General features: G+C 36.3%; 1 protein-coding gene across 1 annotated transcript in view; it reads left to right on the forward strand.

Annotated features, from left to right (window-relative positions):
- The first annotated feature begins 3,097 nt into the window (after positions 1 to 3,097).
- Positions 3,098 to 13,544, forward strand: part of LOC126174833 (FAS-associated factor 1) — a 165,614-nt gene continuing 155,167 nt past the window's right edge. Inside the window, exons 1-4 of the mRNA XM_049921213.1 lie at positions 3,098 to 3,311; positions 3,433 to 3,501; positions 3,585 to 3,891; positions 12,365 to 12,545. Of these exons, the coding sequence (XP_049777170.1) occupies positions 3,273 to 3,311; positions 3,433 to 3,501; positions 3,585 to 3,891; positions 12,365 to 12,545 (596 nt within the window). The 5' untranslated portion in view covers positions 3,098 to 3,272. The remainder of the gene's footprint in view (positions 3,312 to 3,432; positions 3,502 to 3,584; positions 3,892 to 12,364; positions 12,546 to 13,544) is intronic.

A 13,544-nucleotide genomic window follows, 5' to 3' on the forward strand; every position in this document is an offset into this window, starting at 1 on the left:
TAAGTTTTCAAGGAACTTTATTAAATAGACTAAAGTCAGAGAACTCTGGTCAGATTAAAAACTTTCTTAGAATGTCATATGCAAGTTTTGAACGACTTTTGTCTGTTGTAGAATCAAATATTTGGAAACAGGATACAAAAAATGCAGCAAACGATTTCACCCAAAGATTGCCTTTTTATCACCCTTCAATTTTTAGTAATAGGTAAGAGAAAAAGCACTTAACTATAAAACATTTGTTTATGGTTACTACACAGCCTACTCATTTATTTATTTTGTATATTTTCAGGAGATTCGTTTCACCCCATCACATATCTTTTTCATGTGCCTTGTGCCTGTGTATACAATGTCACACACTGATCGCAACTGCTGTCAGGCTTTGTATGAATGTTTGAAAAGAGAATATTTAAAAGTTGGTATTTTGCTATTTCATAAGCTCATTCAAATAATTCACTTAAGCAGAACATTTGAAAAATAATCACCTTGTGAATGATCCACTTTGATTAATTCAGATAAAATAACTACTACATTTGATGGAGTGTCCATTGTGGAAACAAAGTTGTATCATCTGATATCTAAACATTATATCAAGCATCATTCTCTGCCAAAATTTTTCAAAATTGCTTTTTGAATTCTGCCTTGTAATTTTTTGTGCTTTCTGCTTGCAACAAAGCTTTAACAAATAAGTTCTGAAGCGACACAACCACCAAACACTTGAATTTCATCGGTGGGTTTCTGCATCATTCCCACATTCCCAAGGCATAATAACATCAGAATCTGACAATGACAATTTCTTCCTTTTGCTAGGAGTCCTTGCGATTTCTGTTTCTGCACAATGTTTCTACAAAATAGTAGGCCTATTTGCGACAAATTAGTTTTCTTTGTTATCTTAGTCTCTTAAGTGAAACAAATACCATAATGTAGTATGTTTCTTACTATTCACTTTCGTAAATTTCAGATATAATTATAGTTATCTATATGTTTAGGTACCATCAAACTTAGAAGAATGGTTACAGATAGCCAGTGTTTTCGAAACAGATGGGACCTTTCAAATTGTTGGTGCTATGGGTGGAAAACTTGTAGTCATAAGGGTTCCCAAGGAAGATAGCGATGTTGTACTTCAATTATAAAGGCATACAACGTATTGTGCTATTAGCACTGGTTGTATGTGTCTGTACAGTTCATTTCTTTGAAATGGGAAGTAATGATGGAATATCTGATGGTGGAATTTTTGATAAGAATGAACTGTCAGACTGTATTGAGCCTAATAATGTGAATTTATTCGTTCCTCGAATTTTTTCCGGGAGAACTGTTCAGACATCATATGTTATTGTTGTTGATAATATAATTGCTTGAAAAAATTATTATTATTTAGTGTTATATTGTATTATTTTAAGGGTCAGTCATAGCAAAAATCGAGTGTTTGATTATTGGCTGTCTAGAGAAAGAAATATGTCTCAAAACTTTTTTCTTATTTATCTCCAAACACCTTTGATTATTACAAACTTCAGTTCTTCTGAACTCAGAAAAATAAAGGAAAATTGTCAAGGCAGTTTGTATTCTCCACGACTTTTAAATGATAAGTAAGAGTAGCAATTCCCTTTATTCAGCACATTTGATGTTCAAGATTCACAAATTCAAGGATAATGGCGTGAAGACAGGTAGATGGAAGCAAATGTACTACTGGATCCCTAAACATGCATAACTGGGCACTGCCAGTCAAGGAAGTGCGAAATGAATTTACAGATTACTTTGTTTCACCAGAAAGGAAGTTGACTGGCAATAAGGACGTCTTTAAATTTTCACTGTGTTTTTCATCTTAGCATATACATGCATTTGTAATGAATGTGGTAAATACTATTTGTAAAATGTAAAATTTGTTTCAGTTACCAAATTGTCCTGTGTATTCTTTGGTGTGTAGGGTTGAAACAAAAATTTTAATGAATCAAAGTGTTCCGACTTGCTTGTGTACAAATAATCTGGACTCTGTCCACTTTTTCATTTGCTCATTTTGATCACTTCTTGACTATATTCCGCATGCTCATTATGAACTTTTATCCTGTTTTGTCGTCTGTTGTACCAAAATCTGTCGCAGTATTTCGAGATCTGGTTTTTCATTCTATTTTTGAAGCCCATGTGATTTGTGTCCCACAGTTTTGGGATGCACTCCGTTTTTGTACTAGTAACTACGGTTTTTCGCAATTCCACACGAATTTTGTCACCGACACTGTTTCCACGTCAAATAGCCTGGATGTAGCTTTTGCAAGCTACTTGCGGAAGTTTACTTACCAGCAGGCACGCATTTTTTGCGGTCAGGCCGTCATGCTTGTTGGACGTAAATGAAAATGAATGCCCATAGCCCATAGTTTTACCTGTCAGGTGTACATGTAGGCTGTCTGGACGCTCTGTCTGTCATACATGTATGCTCCTAGCCGCGAAATGGTTAACGTACTTTTTTCAGATGCTTTGAATGGGCAGAAAAATTTCACGACACACCATAAAGTGTGACATTTAGACGCTCGCTGGTTCTTTGTCCTCAGGGTGTTCATTCACAGAGCTCTCCGATCTTCCTCTTTTGGAAATCTGAAATCGTACAGGAAAAAATATGTACAGTACAGTAATGAAGTAGCGAAGTTTTGTTCACAATACAAATGGCAAGATAACAAGTTAGTGAGACTACTTATACTTTAAATGTTTTTCATTTAGTTTTCGCATCACAATCGGTACTATTTGTGCATCCAAAGACTACGCGTGTCACCATTATAGCACTAAACCTTACCAAAAACTAGAGATAACCCTATGTACACAAGCTTAGAACAACAGTATTTTGGTCAGATCAAGATGGCTCACGACTGAATTTCTTGGCTTCACAGTTCTGACGTCAGGGCCTCACCTTTTATTTTATACCTCCTGAAACTTTTCTCAATAATTTATTTAGTTAAGTCGGTCTTGTTATTTGTAAGACCTCTTAGTCTCATCCATCATCCAGTACTACATGGCAAGAGCAGATAATCGGTGACAGCCACGGTTTCTTGCAAGGGAGGCCGTGCCACAGCGCTATATTTGAAAAGACATATCGATTTGCATCGATAGAGCCAGAGGCGACAAAGAACATCAAGCGACGAAACAGAGCTGCCAATAAAACGAAGGGCTTTTGACAAACAGCTGAAACATGAAATTGCTGTGTAGTGCTTGAAGATAACCATTGTTCATATGGTGTTTTGCTGACAGTTGTATTTAATTTAACATACTATTTATTTTCATACGTTTTTGTCATGTCAGTGAACAGAGAAGAAGTTCTAGCCGATTTTCAGGTTAGTTCCGAACAAAATTTGAGTGTCTTACAAATAATACAGTGCCTCTGTTAGTTTACTTTGGCTGCGCGTATCTGGATAACAATGAATATGTGTTTAATATGCAATTTTTGTGTTGCAGGCGTGTACAGGAATAGATGACGTTGCAGAAGCAATTCTGCATTTGGAAGAAACTAACTGGGATCTTTTGGTAGAGTTCTTTACAGGTTAATTGATACGTCTTTAGGTATTTTTACTTCATTTGTAATTAATCATTACTGAAATGTGTTTCAGGGTGCTATTAATCGTGTGATGCCCCAAGACACACAGACACTGCCGTCAGAAGTGGATCCTGATGTTCAAATGGTGGAAGAAGTGAAACGTCCACGTTCTGTGTCTACAAGAGTTACTCGCGCTAGCAGTTCTAAACTATCGAGTGGTGCTAACAGTTCTCACCGTTTTCGTATGCCAACGAGTATCAGCGCCGATGTCATCTCTCTTCCTTCAACGTCTCATGGTCGTGAAGCCAGATCACTGAATTTTCATGTGTACTTCAGAGAGAGGGATGCTAAACTCACAGTTTCAGATACAGATACTGTTGGTTAGTATGTGACATACACAAAGAGTATGTCAAATGTTGTTTTATGTGTCATATTATTTATTGGGTGTGTTCTGTGTTCTTAATTAATGTTTGTGCTCATCTGTTCACATAATGTGGATAATGTCTCAGGTGTGTAGATTCATGGGTTTATTTTTCCTAATCTAATTAAGTGTTGGAAACATCAAATGCCTGCTTGTTGCTTGGTTGCTTCAGGATTTTAATGCACCTTTATCTTTCTTGTCTTTCATGGTGTGTATTGTTACCATTCTATTAAGGTTTGTATTATCAGAATATTTGTTGTTCAGAAAGAATTGCAGGCGTGCCTGTATCTCAAGCTTCAGTTTTTTTATATCTGTTGAGGCATGGAATCATGTTACCAAAATGATTAGATATTACAATGCCCTCCATCTTAAATACACAGTGACCTTTTTTTCATATTCGATTTCAGTTCATGATTATGTGTGAACTTCCTTGTTTCATTGCTATGAAATGTTTAAGTATGCCTGTTACATACCTCTGCCAATAAGTGGATGTTGTAAACTAGTACACTGTTGTAGAGATGATGCAACATGTTCAATTTGTGTTTGTCTACAATCTCTCTAAACACAAAACCATCTATGAATATAGATGTTCTCTCTTTCTCTGTAGGGAAGGAACAGTACTTCATTATGTCAGGGTCAAAAAGATGGCAGACTTGCCCATTTAGGATTCATTGGTGCAGCAAAGCATCTATGACTTACTGAAGAAAATGTCTATTTGTTCATGGCTTATTTAGAAAAAACTGAATCATAATTTGAACACTGGTCTTGTGAATGTCATATTAAAGACAGGCATTCATGATGAACATTTCAGCCCATTGCCACTGAGTTACAATGATTGTAGATACACAATATGACCAATTTCACACTTATCCTACAAACACATCTATAAGTATGTCTGTGGAATTCATTGTGCCTCTTGGGAATTTCCATTTAACAACACTAACCCTACTGTGTTCCATCCTCATGGGATGTGTGTGGTTAACAACACATTTTGACTGTGCTACACAAATGCATTCAAACAGAACTTAGTCTGCCATCTGAGTAACACGACATATATAAGTTTTTGTACACATAGCGAGATGTGTCGTTATACTAAATGAAAATTGCTAGTTTGCTTTTGTACTACAGTATTATTTTTATTGTTAGCTGGTTTTCAGCTTACAAGGCCTTGTAAGCTGAAAATCGTTTAACACAATAAAAGTAATGCTGTAGAACAAAAGCAAACTAGCACTTTTCATTTATAGCCTAATAATGTTGTTCTACCTAGAACCGACTTAAGACTCAGTTGACATGTATCATTACATTGATTGTTGGTGAGAAATATTAGCATTTTGGGTATATTCACTCCTTGTTGTCTTACACAAAGCTTAATTAGGGAAAAAGTGGCATTGGTCAGTGAAACACGTGCAACAAGCTGCCACCAACTGAACATTGCTGTGGTGTATACAAGAATTTTTAAGTTCTTTTACATCTGTACAGTTGTTTACTGTTTTAACATTACTAATGCCCAACAATAATTACAGCTTCTTTCAAATGATAGAGGCAAATAAAATACAAAAATAATATTTTTTTACACTTCATATTTTTGTAGTGAAAGTAGTCATGCCAGTAATAGTGTATGGGCAGTAGCATTGCTAGTTGGGTAAGAAGTAAGAGGTAGGTGTGGTGGTGGTGGCAAAGCTAATAAGACTTAAATTAAGAAAGAATGAATAACCTACTGTCTGGGCTTCACATCGAGCAAGTTGACGGAATGTTTAAGACACCACATAGAAGAATTTAAATTTGAGCATTCTGATTAAGGTTTCACTTCAAAATCATTTGGGGCATATGCTAGTTTGATCCTTAAAACAATGCCAAGGCAAGAGTCCTTGTTCTGTACATTTCAAATTGAGCGTGTATAGGCCTACAATCTGTGAAGATGTTGAACTACAGGAAGTGCACCAAAAACCAATCCTGACCAAGCGACTGCTCATATCGCCAGTCTATTGTCACCTACTATTTTGAAGCTGTTGCGATTATGTTTTGCGTTGTCAGGATGGTGTGAGAAATCACACCTCATGTGAGTAAATCTCATGAATTTGCCAAACCTAACCACTTGTGTCTTTTGTCTGTGGGACAGTCTAAAAGGGAAAAGTGTATGAAAATAACCAAATAACGTTACAGGACTTGAAAGAAATTCGTTGTAATGAAATCTTGGGAATTGATGCATCAGCATTGTGCAGAATGTATATTAATGTGTTTGGATGCATGAAAAAGCGTGTTGAAGTACAAGGACCTGATGTGTTGTACTCTGGTTTCTTTGTCAGTTGAAGCAAATGCTGGCATGATTGTTTTATGAAAGCCGTAGCTTATTTTGTTCTTAATTCCTGTCCAGTTAAGAAATAGTCTAAAAATCTAATTTTGAGGAATCATTGAATGTGATTTGGAAACTTGTGTGGAGAAATGTTAGAGGTACTCTGAAATTGCACGTCCTGCTGTAATAAAGAACAATAAATCTTATTAGCAGATGTCAGAATGAAGATAATTTTTAGTTAAAATTTGTTACTGAAAGAACATGGTAGCTGGCAGGGTAACAGTTTCTGAGTAATGTGTTCGCTGTGGGTGATAAGGTGAATTACAGAAATAGCTTCTGCCTTTCAAGGCAAAACTGATACTCCAACAGTATTGTAGGTTAACTTTTTTCAAATTCCTTGCATCATTTGCACAATAAATTGTAACTGTGGTATGAGGCATTTTACATTCAAATCACAATTAATTTGTAAATATGATTACTGTACATGCTCAACATGTATAAGGTTTTATTATTATTATTATTGAATATAAGGATGTGAGTTAGTAATTCTGAAACACCATGTTTTGCACATTAAATTAATAAAAATTATTCTGTGGAAAAGGGGCAGTTCACCGAGCGAGGTGGCGCAGTGGTTAGCACACTGGACTCACATTCGGGAGGACGGCGGTTCAATCCCATCTCCAGCCATCCTGATTTAGGTTTTCCATGATTTCCCTAAATCGTTTCAGGCAAATGCCGGGATGGTTCCTTTGAAAGGGCACGGCCGATTTCCTTCCCAATCCCACCCTAACCCGAGCTTGCACTCCGTCTCTAATGACCTCGTCGACGGGACGTTAAACACTAACCACCACCACCAAATGGGGCAGTTCTCAAGGAGAATTTTTTAGTTTTCAGATTTTACTTTATTGTCTTCAGATATTTTATATCACTGATAAGTTATCAGAAATTTTACTTGCATCATTGTGCACCCCTTTTTGTATTAACCCTTAACTACTATCGACCGTTTCTCAGACCGCTACTAATTTTTCTGTCGAGATATTTCTCACACCCCTGCAAAGCCAAATGGACTTTTCCATGTACCTTCCTATTGGATGTCAAGCTACACGTGCCAGCATTTTTGCATTGTTGCTGCTCTTTGTTTCGTAATTATTAGCCTTGAGAGGTCTCACAGACGTACCATAGTGTTTGCGTGCCGCGTTTTTATTTCATGCTACTGTTTCTCCATGGCGGGGAAAGCTGGGCCTTATGTGCAACAAGTGTTATGTGAGACATATGTCTTCACTTGCAAGATGAGCCTCAGACACCGAAAGAAGAATTCGAAAAACGTGCACCTTTTGCCCTCCTCATCTGAAGAGGAAAACAAGGTATCCATGTCAACAGCGTGGTGTTCCGATTTGTTTGGAGTGTTCCAGGAAGGTCTGCGTGAAGTGTTTGCAAGTGGAAATTGACTAAAGTATGATTCAGTGGCACATAAGAAATAGTATTTAGTTTTTACTTGTAATTTTAGAAGTAAAATGGTGGCAAAGTTTCTCCATCCATAGACTTATGGACTGAAATATTCGCTCTACATTGCAAAGTGAGTCGTAAAATGAAAGCTGACTTCACACAATTTATCGTAAGTCATGTCAGATTTTTCCACCTAGTTATATTGCCAATTTGTAATATAATCCGTCTGATGAAAATCTGTGTGTGAGTAGAGAGCTAACTATTTGTTGTTATTTTCCTAACTCATAAAATAAAAATATACTCCAGATTTCGCTTTGTTTTGTCAAAGTGTTTAAAATACGGCAGTGTTTTAAAAAATCAAATTTCTACAAAAAGCCACCTCCAAGATGTGTAATAAATGACTGGAAGTCAAGAAACTATATATATTCAGCAAAATTTTGGTTTGATATATAAAATAGAAAAATGTGGTCTGTGAGACCCCTCCATTAGTAAGTGTTCCTGTGAATAACCATAGTAGTTAAGGGTTAAAGTCAACCTTAGTATGTAGTAATGAATGTCATTTTTCATTCTGGTATTGTAATTGTGTACAGCATGTAATGCAATGGGTCATGTGGGAATAAATACTGTGAAGCAGTGGTCAGAATGTCCAGCTCTTTAAAAAGATGCCTACAAGATGATCATGGATGACCACCACATATTATTCTTACAGCACATTTTTGACAATGAAGACTTCCTTTCTTATAGATGAGCTACCCCCGAACATTATGCCATATGACACTATTGAATGAAAATGTGCAAAATATGTCAACTTACTGATTTGTGTCTTCTCAAGATGAGCAATGATTCTAAATGCAAATGAGGCTGAAATAAGTTGTTTTAGGAGTTCCAAAATGTACTTTTTCTGGTTTAAATTCTCGTCCCTATGGACACCTAAGAATTTTGGTTTCTATCCTATTTGTTATTTTGTCACCATGTCATACACCTATCATTGGTGTAGTACCTGTAGATGTAGAGAACTGAATCTGTTGTGTCTTTCTAAAATTGGTGATGAGACCACTCTCAGAAAACCAATTCATGATGCCTTTAAGGACCTTGTTTACTATATTGCTATACATATGCTTGGATTGATTTAAGAGTGTCATCTGGGGGGGGGGGGGGGGGGGAAGTAATTCTCCTTGTTGTATATTAGATGGACGGTAAGAACAATAGCAGCCTAAGATTGAGGATTGAGCCTTGGGGAACTCCATACATGACATCTCCCAGTCAGGATGTTGTGAAGTAATGCATTGTATCAAACTTTCAGCAATTGCTACCACCAGAATGTATATAAAGTAATAAAAATTGGCAGAAGTTCATGATATTAGGTACAAAAGCAGTACACAAAATCTCAGTTCACAACTAGACAATGGGTGTCATGGCCTGGATGACTTGACATGGAATGACCTGTAAGGAGAGCCACTTTTGAAGTTAAAACAAACTGTGAAGAAAAATCAGTTTTTGATACAAACCATTTTGTTCACCCTCAATATTTATACAATTTTGCACGCATCCAACAAATACTATTGCAAATGAAACTTCCGGGCAGATTAAAACTGTGTGCTGGGCCGAGACTCGTACTTGGAACCAGTGCCATTCGTGGGCTACCCAAGCACAACTTATGACCTGTCCTCACAGCTTCAATTCTGCCAGTACCTTGTCCCCGACCTTCCAAATTTCACAGAAGCTCTTCTGTGAACCTTTCTTCCAGGAGTGTTAGTTCTGCAAGATTTGCAGAAGAGCTTCTGTGAAGTTTGGAAGGTAGGTGATGAGGTTCTAGCAGAATTGAAGCTCTGAGGATGGGTGATAAGTTGTGCTTGGGTAGCTCAGTCAGTAGAGGACTTGCCCGCAAAAGGCACAAATTTGAGTCTTGGTCTGACACACAATTTTAATCTGCCAGGAAGTTTCATATCAGTGCACACACCTGCTGCAGAGTGAAAATTTCATTCTATTCTACTTCTGCAAATATTTTTTCACTCTGATGTTAGACCTTAAATATGTGGTTTAGGCGGCTTCTTAAAGCGATGGATGTCGCTCGCCATACAATATTTGCTTGACATTGGAGAACAGAAAGAAGTCTTCCGACCATAAATTGAGTGCTGTGTGACCATTGTCACGGTGACGAATGATACAGTATCTTCGTTTCTTGACACGATTTCATTGATGAATTGTCGCAAACAAATTTTGTGCCATTCACCATTAACTATTCTGTGATCCTCTAAAACGGTGGGACAGTGTAAGCAACAAAACAAGCAATCGTTTCTTTGGAAGTGCTTCACAGACGAGCCACTTTCACTGGTTTTCAGTTAATTTTTTTACTCTTAATGTCGAAATATCATCTCCTGTTACAGTGTTGTATACAGATTTTGCATTTCCTTATCTGAATTTTTTTTTTAGCACGTCCTTACACAAAAAGACCCACATGTTTTTGAGTTTGTCAAATTGTTCAGAACCTAGTAGGTACATATTTTTTTGTCAGCTAAATGTTCATATAAAATCAAGTGTGCTGCATTGTTAGATTCGTCTGATGATGCTTCCGTCTCATGCTGTCATATGGCAATCCTGATCAATCATCTTGCGCACAGCACAGAATCCATCCATCAATCTCTCTCTCTCTCTCTCTCTCTCTCTCTCTCTCTCTCTCTCTCTCTCTCTCTCTCTCTCTCTCTCTCTAAAAAACAGCCTTTGTTTATAAATGTTCATCTCACATTATTGGTTTCGGCATACTGCTATCATCAGACCTATGTGAAATAGAAAATAGAAAAAAATGGAAAAAATCAGTAATGTGACAGTAACCTAGGAATACATATAAAGATAATGTAATTAGCAGCCATATACACCAGCCAAATGTGCCTTTAAAAGTATTCAGATTCAAATACCATCATCGAATAATGTTACACGTGCGAACATAAAGTGCTGATAATGGTCTGGGGGCATGTTATACTTCTCAAACACAGCTAAGTCAGTAGAGGTCACTAGTGGTGTGTTACATGAGTAAATCAGTATCATAAATTTTGAGTTTAAAATAGAATATGCTTGGTAATTAATTAAAATGATTTCATGTTAAAAACTGTGTGTTGAACAATGAAATACAAAATGTAGAAATAAAATGTGTAGTAAAAATATGAATGAAACATGTAAAAAGTGAGACTATTAATAGAAACTTATTGGCATGACATTGTGAACAACACAAGATTGTTTGAAAGTTATAATAAAAGGTGTGAAAAGTATTACACAGTAGAACTTTTCAACAGAAAACCTGTCAGGATGACAAGGTGAATAAAACACAACTTTATGTGAAGATGAAGATGATCAATGAAACAATAATTGTTTAAAAAGTGCTAATAGTTGATATTATATTTGGAGTAGAATCTAGCTAGCACTGCTCATGGTCTCTCTGCGAGATGTTTTGTTTTCTTGTGGAGTCTGGGGCTTCCTTCTGCAAGCAACTTCATAGGGAAACAGAACAGCTTACAGAAAGGCTGTGAGCAGTGCTAGTAGGATTTTACTCTGAATATACTATCTTGACATTTATTAAATAATTTTTGTTTCATTGACCATCTTCATGTAAGGCTGTGTTTTATTCAACTTGCCATCCTGAAAGCTTTTCTGTTGTGTAATACTTTTCACACCTTTTATTTTAACTTTCCAACAATTTTGTACTTTTTATATTGTCCTACTAGTAGGTTTCTGATAACTGCCCTTCACTATCAAGTTTCGTTCAAATTTTAAGTATGGATTTTATTTTTATATTTTATGTTTCATTGTTAGAAAGAAATCTTGCTGTGTTAAATCATTTTAATTAATGACCTTGCATTTTCTATTTTAAATTACTAAATTTATGATAATGACCACTTGTGTTCCGCAGTGCTAGTGCATCATACTGGCTTAGTTACGTTTGTTAATGATGCCATCAAACAATTGCCAGCATATATACCCATGTGTACAGATGATTTGACAATGATATTTGTGTGTGAACATTTTCATGGGATGTATAACATGTATATGTGACTGCTAGCTATGTTACTTTTCATGTATTCCCAGGTTTTCTGTCACATTACTGTTTTTTCCAGTTGTATTTGGAACAGATCTGATGATTGCAGTAAGCCAAAACTGATGATTGCAGTAAGCCAAAACTGATAATGTGAGCTATAGAAAATATGAGATAAAGATGGACATTTATAAATAAAGTGTCAATCACAATCACAACATAACTTAAATGTCTTAAGCATGTGACAACCTATTTCAGCTGATCTTCACAAAATTGATAGCTGGCATGAGCATGATGAAATTCTACAAACAAGTTGTAAACAGTCCTTTCTGAAGGTGGTTGATTACCAAAAGGTGAATGGAGACATTTGAGGTATTGTTGACGAGTAAGATCTTTATGGAAATTGTAAAGGTGTCTTACAGCAACCTTTGCATGAAATTCAATTTTTTTGTGACAGCCTTTCTTTAAATGCTCCCTGTAAACAAATTACTTAGACAATTTCTGAGCTGTCATTGTTTTAACAGTAACAAATGGAAAAATTTTTAAAACAGTAATTATGTCACACCCTGGTGGTGTCATCTACTCGTGATTTATAAAGTTTTAAGCTTGCTGTTGTAGAATTTCAGTTTGTTTCTGTTTGTGTCTCATGATACTGTTTTGTTACAGGTGAACTAAAAAGCACTATATTTGCACGTTTGGGAGTGCCAGTGTGTCAGCAGACTCTTCAAGGGTGGAAGAATAATCCAAAGTCTGATTCAGTAACATTATCTAGCCTGAATCTTCCAAAAGAAAACACACTTTATGTTATTGTTCCAGACCTTGAAGACGGGTGTACTGCTGCAGAAGAGTAAGTGGTGGTCTTTTGATTGTAGTTAGCCGTTAGAACTTTGCTTGTTTTATGTTTAATCTTGTAATAATTCACGCATGGGACTTATTTTATGGCTGTTTAACATTGCTCAGTGCTTCATGTTGAGCTCAATAAACTGCAGTATTTGGCTAGTTTTCATTGCATTAAATATAGTTTTATTGGTCGCATACAATTGTAGCTATTGTTTATAGCTAAACTTTTAAACTTATCAAGAAAAACATTGAGATGTTTTGTTGCACATTTCTTGAGGACTTAAACATGTGCGTTATGTATCTTCATATCTGAGTCTTCTGTAGCGCAGTTTGTTAACACCCTTTCCAGAGATGAGAGAGATAGGTGTGGATATGCATAAAGAATGAATGGTTTGCTGACTTTATGACAAGCTATGCTGTACAACACCTATTCAATTTGTGATCAGCACTTGCTCTGTAACATGTGTTCAGACTCTTAAACATTGTTCTGTAGCTCCATATTTCAGATATTTCAAGCCTGTTCCATTCAGGTTTTCCCATTGTACAGTTTACTTCAGTGCAATGACATGTCAAAAGTTACAATTACATGATCATTGTTCCCTGAAACTCCAGAGAGATTCATGATGTAACCTCTGTAATGCGTCTCCAAGGGATGGACAGTCGACATAGGAAAGGTTTCAGGGCTTTTTTCGGCGATTTATTTGATAAGATGTTAATGTGAAGGCCGCACAGACAGTCAGTTATGATTCATTCCAATACAGTCCCTGCAAGTTCAGCAATTTTCTCCTATATCTATCAGTGGCATGGGTAAGACAGAAGTTGGTAAAGTCTGTCGAAAGTGATACATTGTTTTTGCTTGTCTTAAGAATTCTCATACCATATTAATTTTCATTATTTTGTATAGATTTATGTTCAATTCTGATGATATTACTGCCATCGGGGCTTGGCTGAGTGGTAAATACATTCATCTACTCAAGTATCTACAAGGATCCTTCTATGACTATTC

The sequence above is a fragment of the Schistocerca cancellata genome, chromosome 3, assembly GCF_023864275.1.
Source record: "Schistocerca cancellata isolate TAMUIC-IGC-003103 chromosome 3, iqSchCanc2.1, whole genome shotgun sequence".
In the NCBI taxonomy this organism is placed as follows: Eukaryota; Metazoa; Arthropoda; class Insecta; order Orthoptera; family Acrididae; genus Schistocerca; species Schistocerca cancellata.